General features: G+C 58.6%; 2 protein-coding genes across 3 annotated transcripts; one reads left to right on the forward strand and one right to left on the reverse strand.

The window, feature by feature from the left end:
* Window positions 1-161: 161 nt before the first annotated feature.
* On the forward strand, window positions 162-8942 carry PDAP1 (PDGFA associated protein 1). Of its 2 annotated transcripts, none has more exons than XM_076350850.1 (6): window positions 162-233; window positions 4187-4278; window positions 6169-6276; window positions 6698-6819; window positions 7736-7887; window positions 8599-8942. In XM_076350850.1, exons 1-6 carry the CDS (start codon window positions 221-223, stop codon window positions 8655-8657), a joined length of 546 nt encoding a protein of 181 aa, XP_076206965.1. In that variant the 5' UTR covers window positions 162-220; the 3' UTR covers window positions 8658-8942. The 2 variants fall into 2 exon arrangements, with proteins under 2 accessions (XP_076206965.1, XP_076206966.1); XM_076350851.1 differs by having other exon boundaries at window positions 4187-4272.
* Window positions 8943-11503: 2561 nt separating this feature from the next.
* On the reverse strand, window positions 11504-19253 carry ARPC1B (actin related protein 2/3 complex subunit 1B). The gene is made up of 10 exons (XM_076350689.1): window positions 19128-19253; window positions 16119-16192; window positions 15183-15287; window positions 14486-14708; window positions 14000-14107; window positions 13425-13631; window positions 13094-13169; window positions 12814-13010; window positions 12289-12379; window positions 11504-11811 (listed from the first exon to the last, which is right to left on the reverse strand). Exons 2-10 carry the CDS (start codon window positions 16180-16182, stop codon window positions 11773-11775), a joined length of 1110 nt encoding a protein of 369 aa, XP_076206804.1. The 5' UTR covers window positions 16183-16192; window positions 19128-19253; the 3' UTR covers window positions 11504-11772.
* Between the last annotated feature and the right edge of the window lie 1374 nt (window positions 19254-20627).

Genomic DNA, 20627 nt, shown 5'->3' on the forward strand with positions numbered 1-20627 from the left:
TCTCCGCCGCGGAGGGGGAGGACCCGGAGGGGCGGCGCGGGCGGCGGGAGCGGCGGCGCCGAGGGCAGCCCCGCGGCGGGGTCCTCACGGGCCGTGGCGACTGGGCGGGCGCCCAGGGCCGCGCGCCGCGCGCGGGGGTGGGGCGGCTTCCGCTTCCGGGTCGCCGCTCGGGGCCGGGGGGGGCCTCGCTGCAGCTGCCGCAGCCGCCATCGCCGCCGCGATGCCGAAAGGAGGTGGGGGCCGGGCCGGGCCGGGCCGGGGGGATTCGCCCCTGCGAGCAGCAGCGGGGCGGCGAGGGGTGGGAGGGGGCCGAGGGGCTGTAGGGCCCTCCGGCCCCGGGGAGGAGAGGAGGGGCGTGGGGGGAGGCCCCGGCGGTGAGGCCCGGGGCGGGGGGCAGGGCTCGTCCTCCCGCCCCCGTCTCGGCTGGGAAGGTGCTGGCGGGGGCAGGTCTCGTTGCCCGCCCTCGGGTCTGAAGGGAGGTCTCTTTCCCCGCCTCTCCTCGGCCTTGGGGTGCTGGGGGCGGGGGGGGGGGTGTCTCCTTCCCCCCTTCTCGGCCGCGGGGGGTGTTGGAGGGAGGCCCCTTTGCCGCATCCCCCCTCCGGCTGTGGACGGTCTCGGGGGGGGGGGTTCTCGGTTTCTTCCCCCGGTCCGCAGATTCTCCACGTTTCTCGCGGAGCTGGGGCTCCCATTCTGTGCCCCCCCCAGCGAGTGCCACGGGATCTCAGCAGCACCTGGGGGTGTCCGGGCCTTGGGGTGCCAGGCCCGCCCCCCCCCCCCCCCCCCCGTGGGACTGGGAGCGGGCTGGGCCCCGTGTGCTCCCCGCTGGGCTGGAAACCGCAGCCGGTTCCCCCGGGGCAGGGCTTGGGGCAGATGGACGCCCGGGGAAGGGTGTTTACAGCTACACCGGGGATCCCGGGGGACATGCAGGGGGCGTGTGGTGGCTGAAGGCCTTCCCCCTCCCGGCGGTTCCGTGGTGGAGGCCTTCGGGGCTGGGTACGGGGAATCTGAGCGGCCGGGCAGAGGGTCCGGCCCTGAGGGGCAGCGTGGGGGGGATGCGGAGGTGGTTTTGGGTTCAGGGGCTCCAAACGCGGCTCCTTTCATGTGGCTCCGGCAGCTCCGCATCTGGGTATTACGGAGCGGGTACCGACTTGCTTGTGTGAATAAGGAGAAGTAATGAGGGACTGACAGGCTGTCACGGCTGAGCTGGATCCACCCAGAACCTTCTCCAGATGCACCATCTGCATAATTGGCTCTTGTGCGAGCGTCGGTGAAACCCCAGTCATACACATGAATGTAAACCAGCCCTCGTCGTTCATCTTCTCTGTAGTTTGCTCCAATTTATTTCATCAGCATTTCCCAAGCTTTAGTGCCAAATCTGCTTCCCTGTTTAGATTTTCTTTGAGCACTCTATTTTGTGTCCGTTTGCACGATGTTGCTAGATAGGGCTGAAGCTTTCACATATTTTTTGTGAAGGAGAAGAACTGTGGTGGGTTCTCTCCCTGGCTGCCATATTTAAATGCCCCGTAACTTAGGATTTCCGGCTCTGTATTTCGTCGTACAGTTTTAAACGTGTGTTTCAAACCTTTTGCTTCTTGGGAAAAGGGGGATCTTTGCCCGCCCCCTGCCCCCCCCCCCCCCCCCAAGTCAGTATTTATTACAGAGTGGACTTTTGCACTCACTGTTTAATATAAAACGGGGATTTTAACCAGCCATTAATAAATTTTGTTACAGGATTATTTCTGATGATTTTGTTCTTTTTTTTTTTTTAATACCTTGATTCAAAAAGAATAAGTGATTCCTTCAATATTCTTCCATTCTCTTTGATTTAAAGTCCTTAATTTTTCTGCTTAAAGCTGAAGACGATTGTATTTGAGCGCGTGCCTGCCTGCCGTAGGCGGCAGTGGTCTTTACCGCAGGTGAAATCTGCAGGTGATTATATTTTAAAAGTGCTTCACAGAGGAGGAGGAGGATCGTTATCCCTATTTTACAGATGGGGAAACTGAGGCACGGAGCTGAAGTGAGTTGCGCGGCGTGACGCGGTGGGTCAGTGGCAGACGTAGGACCGGCACTCCGCTTGCCTGACGTGCGGTTTGATCTCCCTGTGAAGAGCAGAGCCCCGTCCCTGCACCGTGCTGAGCTCCCCGCAGTCCCTCCAGCTGCTGAGCCGGTGGCACTGCTGCTCCCGCTCAAAGGGGCCTCGCTTCTCTGTGTGCAGGCTCGAATATAAATGAGGTTGATTCACTCTTTTTGCTCCTTTTTAGGCTTTTAACGTAAGAGAATTTCTCTTTGAGTTGCTTCCCCCCCTTATTACCGCTTTTTATTTGCAGTGATAAGGCTTCTGTGCTCTTCAGTTCTGAGCCCAGCTGGACAAGAAGGCTGCCTGGCATCAGTTAAGCTTGTAGCACAGGATTGTTTTGGTTTATTTGGGTTTTCTTGGTGTTAGGTAGTGTGTCAGGGGTGTCACTGTTGTTCCACCTAGAGTGATGTCATTTGCTGGGCAGTGAGGTAATGTCTCCTGGGCTCGAGCGCTCCGTGGCAGATCTCCTTCCCAGAGGGTGTCGGTATTGCCACGTGGGATGGTTGGGAACAGACACACGTCTTTGGGTGCAGCAAAGCTTTCGGTTGCGCTTACAGTTCGAGTGCCCACGAGCTTCCACAGCTGAGTTCAGAGAGAAGAATCTGGTCTCTGCGCTTCCCCACTTCACGTGAGAAAAACATCTCGGGACTCTCTGGGAGGCTTCACAGTGGGGGTTTTTGAGATAATTTATTCCACAGCTCAGCTTTTACTGAGCTAAAACATGTGAGAGTTTGTCTCTGCTGAGCCAGGAGGACTGGTCGGAAGACGTTGAATTTCTAAAGCTCGCAGCCCACAGCGGCTGCCTGCGCTGGTGCTCCCGGTCCCTCCAAGTCCAGCAGCGCAGCCAGGCGTGGCCGTGGCACAGCGGTACAACACTGACAGATCTCTCCCGTGCGTCCTGTGCAGTCCCGAGGAAGGAGGGACGATCCCCTCAGCCCTCCCCGCCACCGTAAGGTTTCCGTTGTCCTCGGCAGGTGAAGCGGGGAGGGTGAGAGACAGCGCGAGGATTTCCTGCTCCTTCTGTTGGGCTTCAAGGACTCCTGCAGCAGCAGGGAGCTCCCTTGCCCGAGCTGTTTGCTTTTTGCCAATCTCGCGCACCGGTTGTACCTTGAGTTCCCTAGCTCAAGGCTAGAGACCGACTCTGTTCAGCTCGCTTTCCAGCAGTTCGTTGAGCTGGAAGAACGTAAGCGGAGCAGTCGCTTGCAGGAAGCGTTAATGGTTTCAGCAATTCATTAATCAACAGAATTTTGAACTTGAGAGCAGATCTTAGCCAGGCAGCCCAGCCAGCTAAGCTGACTCTCTCCTCTTCCTGGTTCCTAGAGCTTGTTTTTGTTTTCCCTTATAAAGCAGTAAAACATGGGGCCCCCTCGTATTAGTTCTTCAGCTCTCATTATAATTCCCAAAGCTTTTGTCCAATTAGCTTCCTATTTTCTCTTGGCACAGCCTTAGTGTAGGGGAGGGGTTAAGGAGGCAAGCTTGTTGGAGAGTTGGTTGTAACCGCGGCTGCCGCAGGAACACGCTGTGATTCTTCCCGTGCAGGCAACGCAGAGAGCGGCTGTGGGACTGAGCACCCCTCGCCAGCCCGGGAAGTGAATCGGAGAGGCCGCAAGCGTAGGCATGGGTGGGCAAGGAAGGGTGGCGTCACCGAGAGCTGAGGGGGCACTTGGAAGCTCGTTGCCTGATAAATGGTGTCACGGCTCTGCGGTGTTGGAGGGACGGGGGTGCCCCCTTTGGGCAGTACCTTCCTGGCTCCCGCTCTGTAGGACAAACCTCTGCTTCGTTCGGAAAACGCTGCACAGCTGATAGGCTGCTCTCGGTTCTGGTGTCTCCAAAACCAGCCCAAGGGGAAAGACAGAACTGATTCTCCGAGTATCTTTCTGTGGATCAATAAACCCAATTCTCTGTGTAACTTACCCAAAATTCTTGGAGTGTTTCACTGAGACTGGCAAGTTCAACGTGTCCTTTTCTCATTGTTGTTTAGATTCTGTCAGAGGAGCTGTTTTGGTTTGTCTTATCTGCAACAAAAATCCAGAGAGAGTGCTGCAGGAGGAGTAGACCTTTCTGGAAGCTTACCGCTAAACCATTGATTAATTTAATTTTTTTGTACAGGTAGAAAAGGAGGCCACAAAGGCCGAGCAAGACAGTACACAAGTCCCGAAGAGATTGATGCCCAGCTCCAAGCAGAAAAGCAAAAGGCAAGGGTATGTGTTTGCCTACGTTACGTGCTTACTGTCAGAAGTTCTGGCTTGTACAGCATGCTCAGCTTGCAGTTCATGAGAAACGGCAGCTTAGTCAAGTGTTGCAGGTCATTCTGTCCGTGATCACAGTATGAATTCTGAATATCTCTGGCTGGGGAGACTGCTAGGTGTGATCCAGTCTGGTTCCTCGCAGAAGTGAGGCCAGGTAGACCATCCAGTTCACAATTTGAAGGTTAAAGGATAGGGAAGGTGATTACGCAGCAGCTCTAGACATCTTTTCCCCCTGTATTTTATCATTCTAGTCTCCCCTCTCAGCTAACTTTTTTTATCCGTGCTCTGCAGCTTGGCTGTGGAGGAAAAGGGCATACATCCTGACATCTTATTGTATATCGAAATTATTATATTTGCCCTCTTTCTCTTCTAGATTTAAAAGACCAAATTCCTGTACACGTTATTTCCTTGCTTGCCTCTGACTCGTAGGGAGAGATAACAGAGTTTTCTGGCGTGAGTCCTTTTTTGGGCGTGTTTCTGTGCCCCAGCGTAGGATTGTCACAGCTCCCCTCCCTCCCACAGCTACCTGACTGGTATTATAAAAGGCATGGCTACTTTTTGCAGTATTTGCTGTCTTGTTTTCCCAAATTATCACAGCTACGATGGCACTCTCACTGCTATTTTTCTGTGACTTTCTGAAAGTGCTGCCTAAGCCCAAATACACTATTCCAGCTGAAGCCTCACAGCACTGACTGCAGTAGGATAATTATACCCCATATAGGAAATACTGATGAATACCTCCCGGAAGAAGATTACTCTTTCAAGCAGTTATGAGCCATATTGTTGACTCCTTTTTAATGTTTTGACCAGCTGTAACTCAAGATGATTGTGTGGTTTGCTGCGTAGCCACATGTTCTGACTGTGTGTTGGATTTCTGCTTCCCAAGTATAACTCCTCTTGGTTTGGTTTCTGATTCCACCTTCTTGGTTTCGTGCCATCTTTCCAAATCCTGAAACCACTTACCCTGTTTTCCAAAATGATTCCGACTCCTACCAGTGCGATGTCATTCACAAACTTTATAAGTGTTCTCTACTTCCGAGTTGTTAATAAACATACCACCTGGAAGTGGAACAGAGCAGGCAGGACCCCACTTGAAATGTCTGTCTTGTTTCAAAACAAACCAGGGAACTGCTCTTTGAGAAGGGTTTCACGTAGTGATGGTTACAGCTGACGCTATTTCGTTGGGGAAAGCTTAAAAAAAAAAAAAAATTAACAAAATTACTCCTCTTACTGCCCATAGCTCATCCGCTTCGCCAGTTGCTCTGATGAGGGATGTTTGGCGATGGTAAAGCAAGCTATTCACACCCATGTTGGTTCTTCTGATTTACAGGTTAATTCCTAGACTTCATGACTGGTAAAAGCTGTGCTAAAAAGGCTGTGATTTCTTGGATAATAACGTTCTGGTTGATGGTTGTCAATTTGCTCTTCTCTGGTTTTGTTTTTATCTGGCTCTAGGATGGGATCCACTACACTACACCCATGCAGTTTCCAGTCCCTGAGATATTGCGCACTGGAAACCCGGGCCAAAATGTCTCTTGGAGATCTTTCATTTGGGGAAAGTAAAGTGCCAGTTCTGTCTTTTACGGTGATTTTCCTGGCCTGTTACACAGAGGGAACAGCAGAGTTGTTTAGAGGTGTTCTGCCGGGGCAGGTGATGCGCTGAGAATGAGCTCTTGTTTTGTAACAGCCAGGCACCTTTGGTGTCATAAGGGCCGCGTCAGGAACACTAGTGCTCTGAGAGCTGTCTCTTGTCCCCCCAAAGTGACCTCATGTAAGAGTCACTGTTGGATTTGGGATTTTTATTGGCGTACATTTTCTCTTTAATTTCCTGTGATTTTGTAGGAAGAAGAGGAGCAAGAAGAAGGAGGCGAAGGAGCAACAGGGGACCCCAAAAAGGAGAAGAAGTCTTTAGATTCAGATGAGAGTGATGAAGATGACGAGGATTATCAGGTAATTCTGTAATCCTGTAATTCTCAGGGCACTTAATGCATTTGCACTACCCAGATTCTTGGGGCAGGAGAGAGATGCTCGCTCTTGACTCCAAGTTCTCTTTGAGAGCTACCTATAGTAATTTTTTTATGGAAGGACTGTTTTTAGAAGCCAAAAAACCCCCTTACTTGATTGCATTTTGTCCTCAGAATGAAAACTCGTGTGTTTTTGTAAGGGAAATACAAAGGCAAGAATATTTAAAAAAAGGCTGAAGCTGCCCGGTAGCATGAATCTTGGTTCATAAGTGGTTTTGCTGTCTGGTAGTGAAAACACCTTGAATTCTGCTTTTGGGGTGTGTTGCAGTGTATTCGATGAGCTGTGATACAGCACGACGTTGGGTATGAGAGAGCTTCTTAACCTCCCTCTTGTTCTTGAACCTTAGCAAAAGCGCAAAGGAGTGGAAGGGTTGATAGACATAGAGAATCCCAATCGTGTAATTCAGACAACCAAAAAAGTAACTCAGCTGGACCTGGATGGACCTAAGGAACTCTCGCGACGAGAGCGGTGAGTCTTGCCTGCTGCCCCGGCGGGAGCTAGCGCGTTCCCGGAATTTCATCCTTGCTGGTGGCAGCAGCCTAACGCGGGGAGATGTTTCCCTGCTGTGTATGCGTTGGCGTTTCAGGGAAGCCCTTTAAGTGTGTTGCCCTCTAAAGCGGACGCTGAGCAGCAGCAAACTGTCGGGCAGGACTCGCTGCGGTTCAAAACGTCTTTCCTTACAAACTTTACAGAAGCTGTCTGCCCTCTGGGAGTAGCTGTGGCCATCCTGGAGCCAGGCAGCTTGGCCAGGTGCACTGAGAGAGTGAAGTTTGTTGCTGTGAAGCGGGTGTAGACCGTTCCTTTCCTGAAGTCTTATGCCAAAAATCAGACCTAACAGAAATCCATTAACCGGAGGTCACCCTGGGGTCCGCTTTAATCTTGCTGCAGAAGGTGCCCTAGTGACAGGCAGTGGTTTCCCGGATTCCAGGGGTCATGGTGAAATTTTTGTCTGAGCAGGTGAATGAGATGAGAACCAAAGTTTAATCTTCTAGTTTCATTTAGCAATGGAGAGTTTCAGAGTGGAAAAATTTAAGCTTGCTTATTTGGGATAGATTGCTTCAGCAGAAGTACGCCTTTGTGAGGGTAAGGCTGAGGAAAACACGTCACGGTGCTGTGCGCTCTGGGGCCGATTCATTTGACCTCATTGTGTGTCAGTGTCCTTATTTAGCTGAATGAAGGTAGAAATAATCTCTCTCATCATCCCTCTACAAACCCTGCAATAGACAGGACCCGTGCTTGAAAACTGGTGACAGGGCCCCCCCAGTCCCTGTGGGCAATCGTCTCTGTCCCCGCCGTCCCTCCCGGTCAGCGAGCCTCCCCCTCTCTGCCCGTATCTGCGTGCTCACTTGGATGCTCTGACGACTGGTGTGTTTCACTCAAACAGAGAGGAAATAGAGAAACAAAAGGCAAAAGAAAGATACATGAAAATGCACCTAGCTGGCAAAACAGAACAAGCGAAGGCAGATCTCGCCCGACTAGCCATCATTCGGAAGCAAAGGGAAGAAGCTGCCAGAAAGAAAGAAGAAGAAAGAAAAGGTTAGAGAGTAATTAATCGTATCCCCTTACTTCTCTTTGCAATGGCTGTGCTGCCGGGAGGCATGATTTCTCGTATCGCACAGGGTAATCCCTCATCTCCTGACACAGCGTGGTGTTGCTGAGTGTCGTTACAGCTTCCCTCGTCAAAACCAGGTTCAGCGGTTTCATTCTTACAAAGCTCTTGCTTTCTAAAGCTCTAGGACATCTGAGCAGGGAAGGAGAGAAGGGAATCGCCCTTGATATCCATATTGTCCTCAGCCTCCCAAGCAGTGCTTGCTCCGGTTTGGGGGTTTAGCGAGTTCCTTGCGCTGGGTGTGATTTATCGGCTTTGCATGCTGGGGGTCCAGACTGCCCAGGGAATTCGCAGCACTCCTCCCCCGCCTGGACCTTCTCTTCAGCTCTGCCAGGTGTGAACCAGAAGTCTGATCAGCATGTCTTCTCGGTGGCTCCCACTGAGAAGCCTGTGCATCAGCATCAGGGTAACTTGTGGACGCCTGAAGAGAGGCCGAGGACGGAGGGGAACGTGCAAGGGGAGCTGCTCCTCTGAACTCTGGAGGGGACCTGCCAGGGACCGGCGGGGAGGGTTGGATTTTTTCCTGTTACCTCGCTGTACGTGGCTAGCAGGATTTCGGTCTCGGGGGCTGTCAAGCCACCACCAGTCCCTGACGTGCTCTGTGAAACGATGAAACCCCTGTTCTTTTCCTCCCCCAGCAAAAGACGAAGCGGCCATGGCAGGTAAAAGACTGCAGTCACTATCCCTTAACAAGTAAGCACAGGACATGCAAGAGGAGGAAACGCCAGGGAACTGTGCCTGGTGCCTGCCGGGAGCTCTGCCGTGTTGCATACCATCGATGCCACGTAGGGTGTACTGCGGCATCGAAGTCACCTTCACCTCCAAGAGACACTGACGATGTGTTTGTCTTCATCCCGGCACAGATTTCCATTTGGGGTTAGGGGCAGCTGCTACCTTTGGTGCAGAACTGTGCTGAACAGCAATTCTCTGTAACAGTTTGGAAACCTGAATGTTTTTGCTGGTTTTAGGATTAAGAACTCATAGACGGGGGGGGGGGGGGCAGGGCGGGAGGGAGCTGTGCGGGAGGGGAGATGCTTCAAATATTAGATTGCAAGAAAATAGATTGTGGGGTCATTGTGGGGTGGGGCATGGGGTGGGGAACTTTGACTTGCTAGTGAAAGCCCCAAGGATAACGTATCTGAGGAATCCCTTTGGGCAAATGGCCCGTCAAATGTTGCTGCAGGGTGTTGCAGCATAATCTGGGAGCCTGACTTCATGGACATCTGGAGTGCCGTTCCTTCCCGGTTTCATCCCTCCTTTCTTGCAGCCAGTCTCCCCTTTTCCCTCCTCTTCATTTTTTTTTTTTTTTTTGTTCTCCTTATTAGGGATAGTGCCAGTTTTTAACCGCATCATCCTTTGTTTAAAGGAAAAAAACAACAACATTAATTGTATCAGACCCAGATGGAAACAAACTTGATAAAGTTTAAAAAACAACAACAGAACTTGTATATTTGGCTGATTAAAATGTAAATTATCATAACTGCTCTGTCCTTGTCTTGTGTGTGTGTAAATGAACAGGAGCGCACGACGCAAGGCGCAGCAGCAGTCCGGTGGTGCGGTGACTTCTGCGTCTGCTGCTTTGCTGTTTCTCTGCGGTGTTTGTAGCGTGGAATTTGGCTGGAGGTTCAGGACCTCCGTCAGCAGATGCAGCCTGGAGGCACAAAGCTTTTCCTGCTGTCTCCGACCGCCGTCTTGCACAATCTGATTACCACAGTGGAGAAAACAATTACCCTCGGGCTGCTGTCTAGCCTAGTCCCTGTGTCAGAAGGCCAGTCCCCAAAGTGTCACCCCTGTCAGCCGTCCTGTTTCACGGTGTAGGGCCGCTGGAGCAGGAGACGCTCTCACCCGCCGTGCCCCAGGCGGTCCGGGGAGTCCTGCTGTCAGCCCGTGCCAGGGATGCCGGCGCTGCCCAGACTCGCTCGCCAAAGGCTGGAGGAGATTCAGCCCCAGAGCTGAGACGGGAGCTCTCGGGGGTCGCTGGCAGAGAGGCAGAGATCTCCTAGAGATGCAGGGTGGCAAACGTTGTCATTTGTTCTGTGTAACCCTGCTGTCCCTGCCTGGCCGCAGGTTGTCGGTGGCGAGGGTGTGACAGCGGGGTGCGCTGCGGGGAACGCCGCTGTGAGCTGCCTGCTCAAACCCCGGTGGGAACTTGGCGTTCTTGGTGCCGGAATGCCGGGTCCTCTCTGCGGGTGGATGAAGGCGTAAGCCCTAGAGCTGTTTCCCCAGCCTGTGCTTTTGTACCCCAAGGCATAATTTGAGACAGGAGATGTTTCCAGGGAGCTATGCAAGATGAGTGGTACCAGGAGAGGTGCCCTTGCTGTCAGCTCCAAGAGGGGAGAACTGATACGGTGGGGACAGAACTGACGCAGGAATTTCGGGTGGTCCTTGGAGCGCAGGGAGGCGGATGGAGCAGGGTGGTGGGAGGCAGTGGGCTGACGCCCGGGATGGAGCAGGGCAGGAGCCACAGGTGGAGGGGGAGAGAGAGAGAGAGAGGGGCTCGTTCACGTGGGGTGGGATGGGTCACGCATAGAAATGGGTGGAAAAACCTTTTCCCAGTAGAACACGTCTCTAACTAACATCTAGACCAGAACCCGAATGTCACCGTCCCTCCCTGCCAGCGAGGACTCCCCTCCCGGGCCGTGGTCAATGTAAGGGCTGCTCTGCTCTGAGGGGCACCGCCAGGATGGGCTTTAACCCGAGCTGTCACAGCGAGGGCTCATCCCGGGAGGAGTAACCACGTCGCGCTGCACAGGTTCCTTTTCCTTTTGGTGATAAACGTAGGATTTCCCTTGCGGAGACGCGGGGTTTAAGACAGGGCAGCACCGGAGGTGGGGCTGGGCACCTTGCCCGCCCCGGCACACCTGCCCGGGTACTGGTTCTTCTTCTGCCTTTGCCAAAGCCACCAACCACTTCATCGTGATTTCGTACCTTGTATGAAATGCGTGACCCCCGCCCATTGTTTACCACATGCAATTAAACCCCGCTCTGAAACGTAGAAAGATTTATCCACTTTCTTACAGCTTCTCCAAAGCTGCTCCTCGGCGCTCCTAGGAGCAGCTTCGTCCTCCCAGCGTGGCTGTGAGATGGGACCGCTGAGGTGAGGGAGGTGGAAATCGGAGGTGCTCTGACCAAAATTGCCTGGCAGCCTGTGATAACGGGCTGGAAAGGGGCAGGATTGGTTTGGCAGCCCAAGGTTTCCGAGCCGGCTCCCCGGGCGTGGGATTGCGCACCCGACGGGACTTGACCCGCGTCCAGGAGGAGCTCGGTGCCAGGAGCAATATGGGAAACCTGCGCTCCCTTGCCGCCTCCGTCCTCGCCCCTAGCTTTTCTCTAACACCAATCCTGTTTTGAAATCGTGCTGAAGCAGGGCACGGGGAGGTGACGTTCCCCTTATCCCCACGGTCCCGACTCATCCTCAGAGCTGGCAGCAGAACGGACGTGACCGCCCATGGGGAGATGCGGCACAGCGGCCGTCATGTGCTCTCATCACGCACGTGTTCGAACTTGTTTTAAAAAAAAAAAAAAGGCAAAAAAAAATTATTGGATTTATACAGGAAAATCCTTACTTCGTTTTTTATTTCTTTAAGCGATGTATGACCAGCATCGGGTAGGATGGTAACAAAAATAGTAAAAAAAAAAAAAAATTTGTTTTCTTTGTCTGAGAGCAGCCGCCGGGGCTGGCTGGCAGCCGGGGAAGCGCGCTGGTGGCATCGCGGCCGGCTCGTGTGGCACGGGGGCTGGCGGGGGAAAGCAGGCAGCGCGGCAGAGCAGGGGCAGGCTGGCAGCCGGGACGCCCTTCCCGGCTGGCTCCTTCATTTGATCTTGAGATCCTTCAGCGCCGACTCCAGGCTCTAAAACGAAACGGGAGGTCGTTCGTCATCAGCTTTTTGCTTTCCAAGGCGACTGGAGGTGGTTGGGGAGCTAACGGGGGGGGGACAGTCGCGGGGGAAGCTGTCCCCTGGGGTGCCAACCCGTCCCCGCGGGGGGAAGATCCCAACTTCGGCTGGTTTTGGCTCATTTTTCAAGCTGTGTAGGCAAAGCCGAAGCCAGGAGAGGGTGCTGGATCCCTGCGCAAGGCTGGCGTCAACCCCACCTCTGATGGTGAGCTGTGAAAGTGCCACCCAGGGGTGTCCCCCACCCAGCCCTGGGCTAAAGAAGATCCCACCCAGGACTGTGGGACCCCCGTGGGCAGGATGGGCCCCACCACCGCAGCAAAGAGCTGCGCACCAGTGGGGTGGGGGGATTGCAATTAGAGCTGTGGCTAATGAGGGTTCAACGCCGGGCGCTCCCAGCCTGCGGGGACCGAGGCACTGCGGGGAACGCCTCACCTTGACGTCCCAGATGCTCATGCCGCCGTCCATCCCCGTGGTGCAGAACTGCGAGCAGTTGGCCTTCCCGCCCGCCAGCACCGAGATCTGGCTGCAGGGCACAAAGAGGCGGCGGGGAGTAAGCCCCAGGCCCCCGCCGAGCCCTCCGGGCTGCCCGGGAGTCGGTGGGAGGGAGTGGGGCCAGACCCCTCCATCTCCCCGTGGGGCCAGACCCCTCCATCTCCCCCACCCACATGCAGGGATGCTCTGGGGATACCCAGGGATGCTCCAGGGATGCTCAGGGATACCCAGGGATGCTCCAGGGATGCCCAGGGCTGTCCCAGCTCCTGGGGTTGGACCCCTCCATCTCCCCCACCCACGTGCAGGGATGCTCAGGGGTACCCAGCGACGCTCCAGGACTGTCCCAGCTCCCGCACCGGACGGCAACACAGCCAAGGGATGCTCGGGGGCCAGCACCCCCAAGGAGCCCCTGGGGTGACCCCGCCGAGCCCGTCCCTCCACCCACTCGCCCCCCCCAGTATGTGCCTGATGCTGTTCTTGTGCAGGGTGTCCAGCGTGGCGTTGGCGGTGTCCGAGCTCGCTTTCTTATCCAGGTTCTGGAAGCGCTCACGGGCGGTGAGGCCACGCTGGGAGCTCTGCTTGGGGATGTCCAGCTTCCCCCCGAAGGTCAGCGCGCCCTGGCTCTCCTCGTAGGTGAACAGCATCGGGTAGCAGTCGTGGCCCTGGGGAACCAGGCAGCCCTGCTCAGCACACTCCTGCCGGCTCCCAGCACGGCGCCCACCCCGAGTCCCGAGCCCGGACTCACTGCGGCCACCAGGCTGTTTTCGGTGATGAAGGTGACGGCCAGGAGGGGCAGGGTCTCGGTGCACAGGGAGGCGACGCTACGAGGGAGGGCAGGGCGTTAGCAGGGAGCCGAGCTTCAGCCCCTGCGCTGAGACTGGCACAGCTCGTGACGCAGGTGGAAGCCACAAGACCGCAAGGAGAGGACGTGTCGCCTCCTCTGACCAGGTCTGCTTGGCCCTTCACCCCCATCCCAACCCAGATGCCTCCATCCCCGGATCGGGTTTGGGGACAACCCCCTCTGCCACCCACAGCGCGGCTGACCCCAGCCCCCTCCACTCCCCAGCCCTGCTTACGCCATCTTCTTGTTGGCATCGGCGAGGCAGAGGGTGCTGTCGTGGCTCACCCAGGCCACGCGGGCGCCGCTGGCCGAGAAGCAGATGCTGTGCACCCACCCGCAGCTGCTGCTCGACTCGAACATCAGCTCCCCGAAGGGCATCTTGGAGCCCCACGGCGTGGGGCTGGGCCGCTCCTCCACCTCCTTGATGTAGGCTGAGAAGATCCTGGGAGGGGGAGAGCCCTGCCATGTGCCCCCGGACACAGCACCGGAGCTGCCTCCATCCCTGCCCCCTTGCGTGCCTCAGTTTCCCTGCCGGAGCCCGTGGGGTGCCCTGCTGCCTCCCGTGCCCCGCTGGGCGCTGTAATGCTGGAATGGTCCCCGGGGCACCCCCCAGCCCCCCCACATCTCCCCTGTGCCCCGTCCCCGGCTCCCAGCAGCACCCGGAGGGGCGAAGCCTGCCCCACAGGCAAGCCCGGGCGCAGGGCTGCCCCACACACCTCTGTGCTGCGCCAGGGTGGGACCCCAACCCATCCTTGGGGGGTCCCCCCTGCCTCATGCCCCCCCCCGCTCATCCGCCCCCCCCCCCCTCACCGGCACTTGAAGTCGCAAGAGCCCGCGGCCAGGAGGACGTTGTTGGGGTGCCAGTCGAGGCTGAGCACCGTCGAGCGGATGGGCTTCTTGATGTGCTTGCAAACCCACCTGCAGGGAGAGCGGTTGGTGTCAGTGGGGGGAGCATCACCACCCCCGGGAACCCTCCTGGGCTTTCGGGGGGCTGGCTGAGGGTGGTCAGGGCTCCAAGCACCCCAGGAGCTGCCCTGGGTGACCAGCCTGCAGCAGCAGCCAGGGCATGGGGACAGCATGTCCCATCCCCAGCAGCAGGGTTTTGGAGCACCTCCCTCCAGCTCCCCATCTGTCTCCCCCTGCACCTCCTCCTCCACCTCCTCTCTGTCTCCCCTCCAACTCCTCCAGTCTCCTATCTCCCAATGCACCTCCCTTCCATCTCCCCTCCCTCCCTCCCTCCCTCCCTCCATCCATCTCCCCCAGGACAAGCCCAGCGAGGCCATGGCTGAGCCTCACCAGTCGTTCTCCTGCTCAAAGTAGCAGATGGAGATGAGCCGGGAGCCGCTGCCCACGGCAAACTTGTTCTCCTTGGGAGACCATTTGACGCAGCGGGCGGCCCGGTTGATCCGCAGGATGACCAGGGTGGGTTTCCAAACGTTGCCCTTCAGGGTCCAGACGTAGGCGTTGCGGTCGGTCCCGCATGTCACCAGCCGGTTGCTCTCAGGGGCCCAGTCGATGCCTGGAAGGCAGAGCAGGGTGATGGTGGCCCAGGGAGCCACGGGGTTGGGAATCGGTCACTTAGGGCTGGAGGCCATTTGAAGGCAGAGCTGTTCTGGGTGGTCTCTGCTCCAGAGTCCCTCTTTGCCCTACTCCCACATCCATCCCAAATCATCCCACCCCATCCCTTCCCATCCCTCCCACCCCATCCCATTCCACTCCAACCCATCTCACCCCATCTCTTCCATCCATCCATCCATCCATCCATCCCCACCCATCTCATCCCACCTCATCCCTCCCCACCCCACCCCATCCCTCTCCATCTCTCCCACCCCATCCATCCCACCTCTGGGTGCCTTCTGACATGATTTGGGCCAGGAGAGGTAGGCACAACCCACTCCTTCTCCTCCACCCACTGCTCAACAGGCTGGGACCGTCTCCGGGGCAGGGCCACCCTCCAGCCGTGTCCCCCTCCCCTCCGTCGGCCAGGACTCACCCGTCACCTGCCCGTTGTGCTCCTTCAGCTCGTGGACTTTGCTCCACTTGGCCCCGTCCTTGCGGTAGATGTGGACTTCGTGGTTGTTGGGGCAGAGGGCGATCTCTGCGGGGCGAGAGCGGCCGGGGCAAAGCCCTCCCCTGGGTGCTGGGCTCTGCCAGGGGGGGGAGCGGGGCCAGCCAGCATCGACCTGCCCCTTCCTGTCCTCCAGGCTCGGTGGGGCACGGTGGGACCTCACTGAGCCCCATCTGCATGGTGGGGTCCCACCGAGCCCCCCAGCCTCCGCCCCACGCTGCCCCAAAGCTGCCCCTGCTCCTGCAGACTGTTCCTACAGGGAAGGGAGAAGCTCCCCCAGACCCGACAGCCCAGCGTCCTCCCTTCCCCAGCGTGTGGCCCCGTGGGGCTGGTGGGATGGGATGGGATGGGATGAGACAGCGTGGAATGGGACGAGGTGGGATGGGATGACTGTGGGTGCTCAGCTCCCATCTGGCCCCATCCTGCCCTGCCTGCCCAGCACGCCGGCCCCAGCAGAGAAAGACCTTTTTGTTCTCTCCCACATCCCCCACGCTGTGGCCGGGAAATGCCATCGGCCCTGAATCACCCGGCTCCGCTCTCCTCTCCTCCCCAGTGCTTCACCCGGTCCCTCCCTGCGCCGGCCGCCGCGGTGCTTCGGGGCTGGATGCTGTGCTGGCACCCCCTGTGCCGGGCTCTGTCCCGGCAGTGGGACCAGGGGGATGCCAGGGAGACATGTGCTGTCCCCAGCCCCAAAATCTGTCCGTGGCAGGACTTGCTTCCCCAAACCCAGCCCTGACCCAGCTCTGCCCTGTCTGGGGGGGGGGGGGGGGCATCACCCACCGCGGGGATGTTCAGCCGGGACAGTCAGTGCTTCGGGCCCTCCCTGGGGATTTCAGAATGGGGTGCCCCAGCTGTACTTACGGGTCCGGTCCTTGTTCCAGGCGTGGCAGCTGATGGGCTCCAGCAAGAAGCTGTGGTAGGCCATGGCTTGCGGGCTGGAGATGGGGCAAGACCCCCACGGCCGTCAGGAGACGCTGCTCTGGCCATGGGGACAAGCCCCCAGCGGGACCCCCCCGCTCCCAGCCCCACCGAGCGTTCCCTCCCGCCAGGACCAGCCCCACGTTGCAGCCCAACCACGTCCACCCTCTGCCAGGGAAGGGGTTTCCCCAAGGATTTCCAAGCTCAGAGTGTGCCCAAGCAAGGGGGAAGGGTGCCCCAGCGGGTCCAGTTCGGGGGGGGCGAGGGAGGGTCCGGGTGGAGCTGGAGGAGACGTTCCTCACAGTGCTGCCCCATGGCTGGGCACCCCACGCTGAGTGTCCCGTGGCTGGGTGCTAGATGGGAGCCCACGGCCAGATGCCCACAGCTGGGTGCCCCATGGCCAGGAACCCCATAGCTGGGTGCCACGTGGGTGTCCCATAGCCAGGTGGGAAGTGGGGACCACTTTCAGGGACTTCCAAACCGCGCCATCATCCTGCCCCAGCCGGCTGGAGCCCGGTGGGCAGGAGCCAGCTGGGCACACGGGGACCCTGGTGCCAGCACCACCGGCCCCACGCGCATCCTGGGGGTCCTGCCATGGGCAGCACCTCCTCCCTCCGGCTGCTCCCGCCAGCCCCGCAGGGCCAGATCCGCTTGCTCCTTCCCTGCCTCTTATTTAGGAAGAGCCAAAGCCCCGTGGAGGCACCTCCATCCCATCCCGTCCCATCCCATCCCGTCCTGCGTGTGCTCAGCCCTGGCGAGCCGGTGACTAATCCCTTCCCCTGGCTGAGCTCACCGCCGCTCCCGCCAGCGCCCACCGACCGCTCCGGTGCCGCAGGATGGAGCAGCTCACTGCAAGCCCGCTCTGGGCGCCGCGGGACTGGGAAGGGCTCGGAGCAGCGGCGTGGCCCCTTCGCCATCCGGCCGAGGTAATGCACGGATGTAGGGAAACACCTCGCCAGGGCGTGATGGATGGGGATTACTCAGAGCTTGCCTCTCGGCTATTTTAGGAACTCCCTGAACGCTGCCCGTTTTCTTTGGCAGCTAAAAACAGGACAGGGGAAGGAAAAAAGTCCCTCCTAGCAAACCTCTGTCCCTGGGCTGGTGAAAAGAAAATCCATAGAGCTCCATCACCCGCCTTTCGCACACGGAGAAATCCCAATGCTGATGCACAGCACAACCCCTGCTGTCACGCACCCCACGGCCGAGCCCCTGCTGAAACACCCATCCCCGCCGGCCAAGGACGCGGGCACGGCTGCGCAGGCAGCTGCCCAACCCCAGCCCCACCGATCCTGCGGGATCAGCACGGGGTGACCCACGGGAGGGTACAAAACCACGGCCGCTGCGTGCCTCTGCCCCGAGCCCTGCGGCCAGAGCTGCACCACGAGTGCCAAATAAAATCATCGGTGAGGGGGGGGATGCTGCCGTTGGCGTTGCAAAATATCGGAAGCAGGAAAGTGTGTGAAATGGGGACCTGGCTGAAACGGGGACCCGGCTGAAATGTGGACCCGGCTGAAACGGCTCCTGGGGAGGAGGGATGGGAGGCAGGGCACGCTGCGGTGCTTTCTGGCTTCAATGCTCTCTAAGAAAACAGCAATGCCTTTTTTTTTTTTTTTTTTTTTTAAATTTGGTTTGGATGGTCAGAGGCCCGGACCCTCCTCCCCAGGGTGTCTTGCTGTTCACCCTTGCGGAACCAGCCCCTGAAGGGACGGGCTCGGCTGCCGTGCTGGGGAGCGGAAGCCATCCTCCAGCCACTGCGGGAGCGCCGGGTGAGAAGCAAGGGCTGCTCGGCCATTTGAGCTCTGATCGCTCCCTGCGGCGGCTTATGTTTCATTTCCCCAGTGGCTGGTTTACGGCCAAGTTCCCTGCCGATGCCTCGTGGGCTGAGCCGTGCTCCCACCCGGGGCAGGGCCGGGAGCCGCGGGGTGACCCATGGGGAGCTCGGCAGCTCCTTCCCCAGCAGGGAAGAGCATCGGAGGGGCCGTGGCTATCCCCCAGCTTGACACGGAGGCTCTCGAGGGAGGAAAATGGGCATTTTCAGATGGCCAGACAGGGCGGGATTGGGACCGGGTGCAGCTCTGTTATCTCCTCAGCCAGCCCTGAGGCGCCAAGCAGTTCGGAAACATCCTTGGAGGAGATAACCAAACCTTGGCAGGAGCCAAGCGCTGGGGGCTCCTCCCGGTCCGGGAGAGGAAGCCGTGCACCAGAGGAGCTGTATTTTCAGTTTTGCTGAGCCTGGCAGGGTGGTGGGAGGTGGGTTTGCACCCGCCGGCGCAGGGACACGGTGACGGTCCTGCCGGGATCCACAGGACCCCACAAAGCTGTCCCTGGCCACGGTGGTGGCCCGGTCCTCCTGCACTGCAGAGACCCCAGGAGCCCCTCTGCTCCCCATGGCGGCTGCAGGGTGTCACACCCCCGTGCTCCTTCCAGCCAGGTTGGGGTCACCCATCCTCGGTCCCCAGTGTTGGTGTGGGGTACCCCAGGAGCCAGCCCGGCCCTGGGGGGACATCACTGTCCCAGGGCAGATGGAGGGTAGCTCTGACCCTCCTCTTCCTCACGCTGGGCAAAGCGGGAGGCGGCTGATGCCCGGGAAGGAGAGGACAGATTGCAGGCAGCTCTGGCTCTGCTGGCACCAACCCCTGCGGGACCCCCGCCCCGGGACCCTCTCCAACACCCCACAGCTGCCGGGCCTCTGGCAAGAGAATAAAACTCAAACTTGCTGCCAAAGCTGGGGGGGGGGGGGAGGGGGGGGGAAGCCCAAAATGCAGCGACAGCAAAACTCACAAGCGGCAAGGCGCTGCCTGCACCCCCCTCGGACCCCAAAGTGGCCCCGGCTGGGGGGTCCCCACCTCCCCCCAAGCAGGGTGTGAGCACCAGGAGAGGTGACGGCCACAGCCCCCACGGGACAGACCCAGCTCCTCGCTGGTGTGGCAGAGCTGCCTCCCCGCTCCTTACCTTGCTGGGCAGAGCAGGCAGGGCGGGCAGGGCTAGTTCATGGACTCTGGGCAGTCGACACGAACAGCAGCCCGGAGCGAGCGGCGGGAGCTGCTGGCTGCCCCGCGGAGGCAGCCCGACTTCCCTTTTCCTCTCTGAGAAATGCAACCACTTCCTTACGTGGGCGTTGGGGGAGTGCAAAGCAGCTCGGCGGCCGCCCTGCCCCTGCCTGCCTGCCTGCGGAGCCAGGCCTCTCCGCCATCACCGCACGTGGATGGGCCACCGGCCCCGGGATGCTCCCGGCAGCCCCCGCTGCTCGGCGGGATGCGGGTAACTTGCCCCGGGTGCACCAGGGAAGGATGTGGACAGGAAAGCGGAGGGGAAGGAGCCCCGTCCTCTCCCTCCGGCTGCAGGAGGGTTCTTGACCCCCAGTCCCCAATGCGTTTCGGGGGGACGAATGCAGCAGCGGGGCCCTGCCTGCCGGTGCTGGCCCGCAGCAGGCAATAGCTGCAGTCGGAGCCCTCCCGGGGCGAGACGTGCGTCAGCATCGCCTCCCACTGCTGGGGAGATTCGCAGCTCAGCAGGACCCCGCGGTGCCTGGATCCGGCCGCCCTGAGCAGCAGCTGCTGCTGGTCCCTGCATCCCACTGAGCCCAGTGGGACTCAAGCCCTGGCTGGCTGCAGTCACAGCTCTGCTCGTCCCAACGCACCACGCGTGCACCCCCACCTACCAGACATGTGCCCCTCTATTTTTTTTCCCCTCCTGCTTCCGAGCAACTAATTTTCATCCCATTCCCGGCCGGGCAGGGTAACTCCCAGGAGCTCAGCTCCTGCTGGAAGTGCTGGGAAGGAGAGATGGGCTTCAGCTCCTTGCTCCCCTGCTGCAAGCTGGCTGCAGAGTCACGCGTGGAGGGATGCACTCACCCCTTCCCTCCCCGAGTAACGTCGCAGAAGCGGGACAGCAGCGCACTGGGGTCTCGTACAGGGAGGGCAGGGCCCCGATGGGGCTTCTCAGCTGCAGGATGTGGATACAAGAACCTCGTATTTGTTGAGCTGCAGAATTAATCCCCATGTGAGGGGTCAGCTGTAGATAAAGGCTCCGCAGGGTGGCACTGAGCAGGCAGCTCATCTCTCCCTTGGTCCTCAAGTCTGTTAGCCATGCTCCCCTTCACACGTGTTGCCGTGATCCCAGCAGACACACGTGGAGATCCCGAGATGTCCCCGGAGGGTGGTGGGTCTCTGCGGCTCTGGTCAGGAGTGAACCCCCACAGTGGGAAAAGTCCCTCTTGGAAGCAGCGAGCTGCCTCGTCCTCCGGCAGCAGTTTGCCCATTGCAGCGCCCAGCCTCACCCCCAGCATCGCTGCTGCCCCAAATGCAGCAAGAGGGACGCAGCTCCCACAACAGCTCCCACGTGGCTGAAAGCTGCAGCTTTTTGAAGTTCTTCCTGCTGCCTGCACATTTTCTCTAGTCCTCCTTTGGCTACGAGCTGCTCTGCCTCCGCTCTTCACCAGGAGAGTTCAGG

The sequence above is a fragment of the Aptenodytes patagonicus genome, chromosome 13 (genome assembly GCF_965638725.1).
Source record: "Aptenodytes patagonicus chromosome 13, bAptPat1.pri.cur, whole genome shotgun sequence".
In the NCBI taxonomy this organism is placed as follows: Eukaryota; Metazoa; Chordata; class Aves; order Sphenisciformes; family Spheniscidae; genus Aptenodytes; species Aptenodytes patagonicus.

Excerpts from the sequence above, each read along its gene's own strand:
- PDAP1 (XM_076350850.1), top strand. Across the intron at positions 6,820-7,735 it reads GAACTCTCGCGACGAGAGCG|AGAGGAAATAGAGAAACAAA; the intron begins GTGAGTCTTGCC and ends TCACTCAAACAG. Across the intron at positions 7,888-8,598 it reads GAAAGAAGAAGAAAGAAAAG|CAAAAGACGAAGCGGCCATG; the intron begins GTTAGAGAGTAA and ends TTCCTCCCCCAG.
- ARPC1B (XM_076350689.1), bottom strand. The coding sequence starts at position 16,182 with ATGGCCTACCACAGCTTCTTGCTGGAGCCCATCAGCTGCCACGCCTGG. Across the intron at positions 13,632-13,999 it reads TCTTGCGACTTCAAGTGCCG|GATCTTCTCAGCCTACATCA; the intron begins GTGAGGGGGGGG and ends TCCCCCTCCCAG. Across the intron at positions 13,170-13,424 it reads GATGCCAACAAGAAGATGGC|CGTCGCCTCCCTGTGCACCG; the intron begins GTAAGCAGGGCT and ends CCTCCCTCGTAG.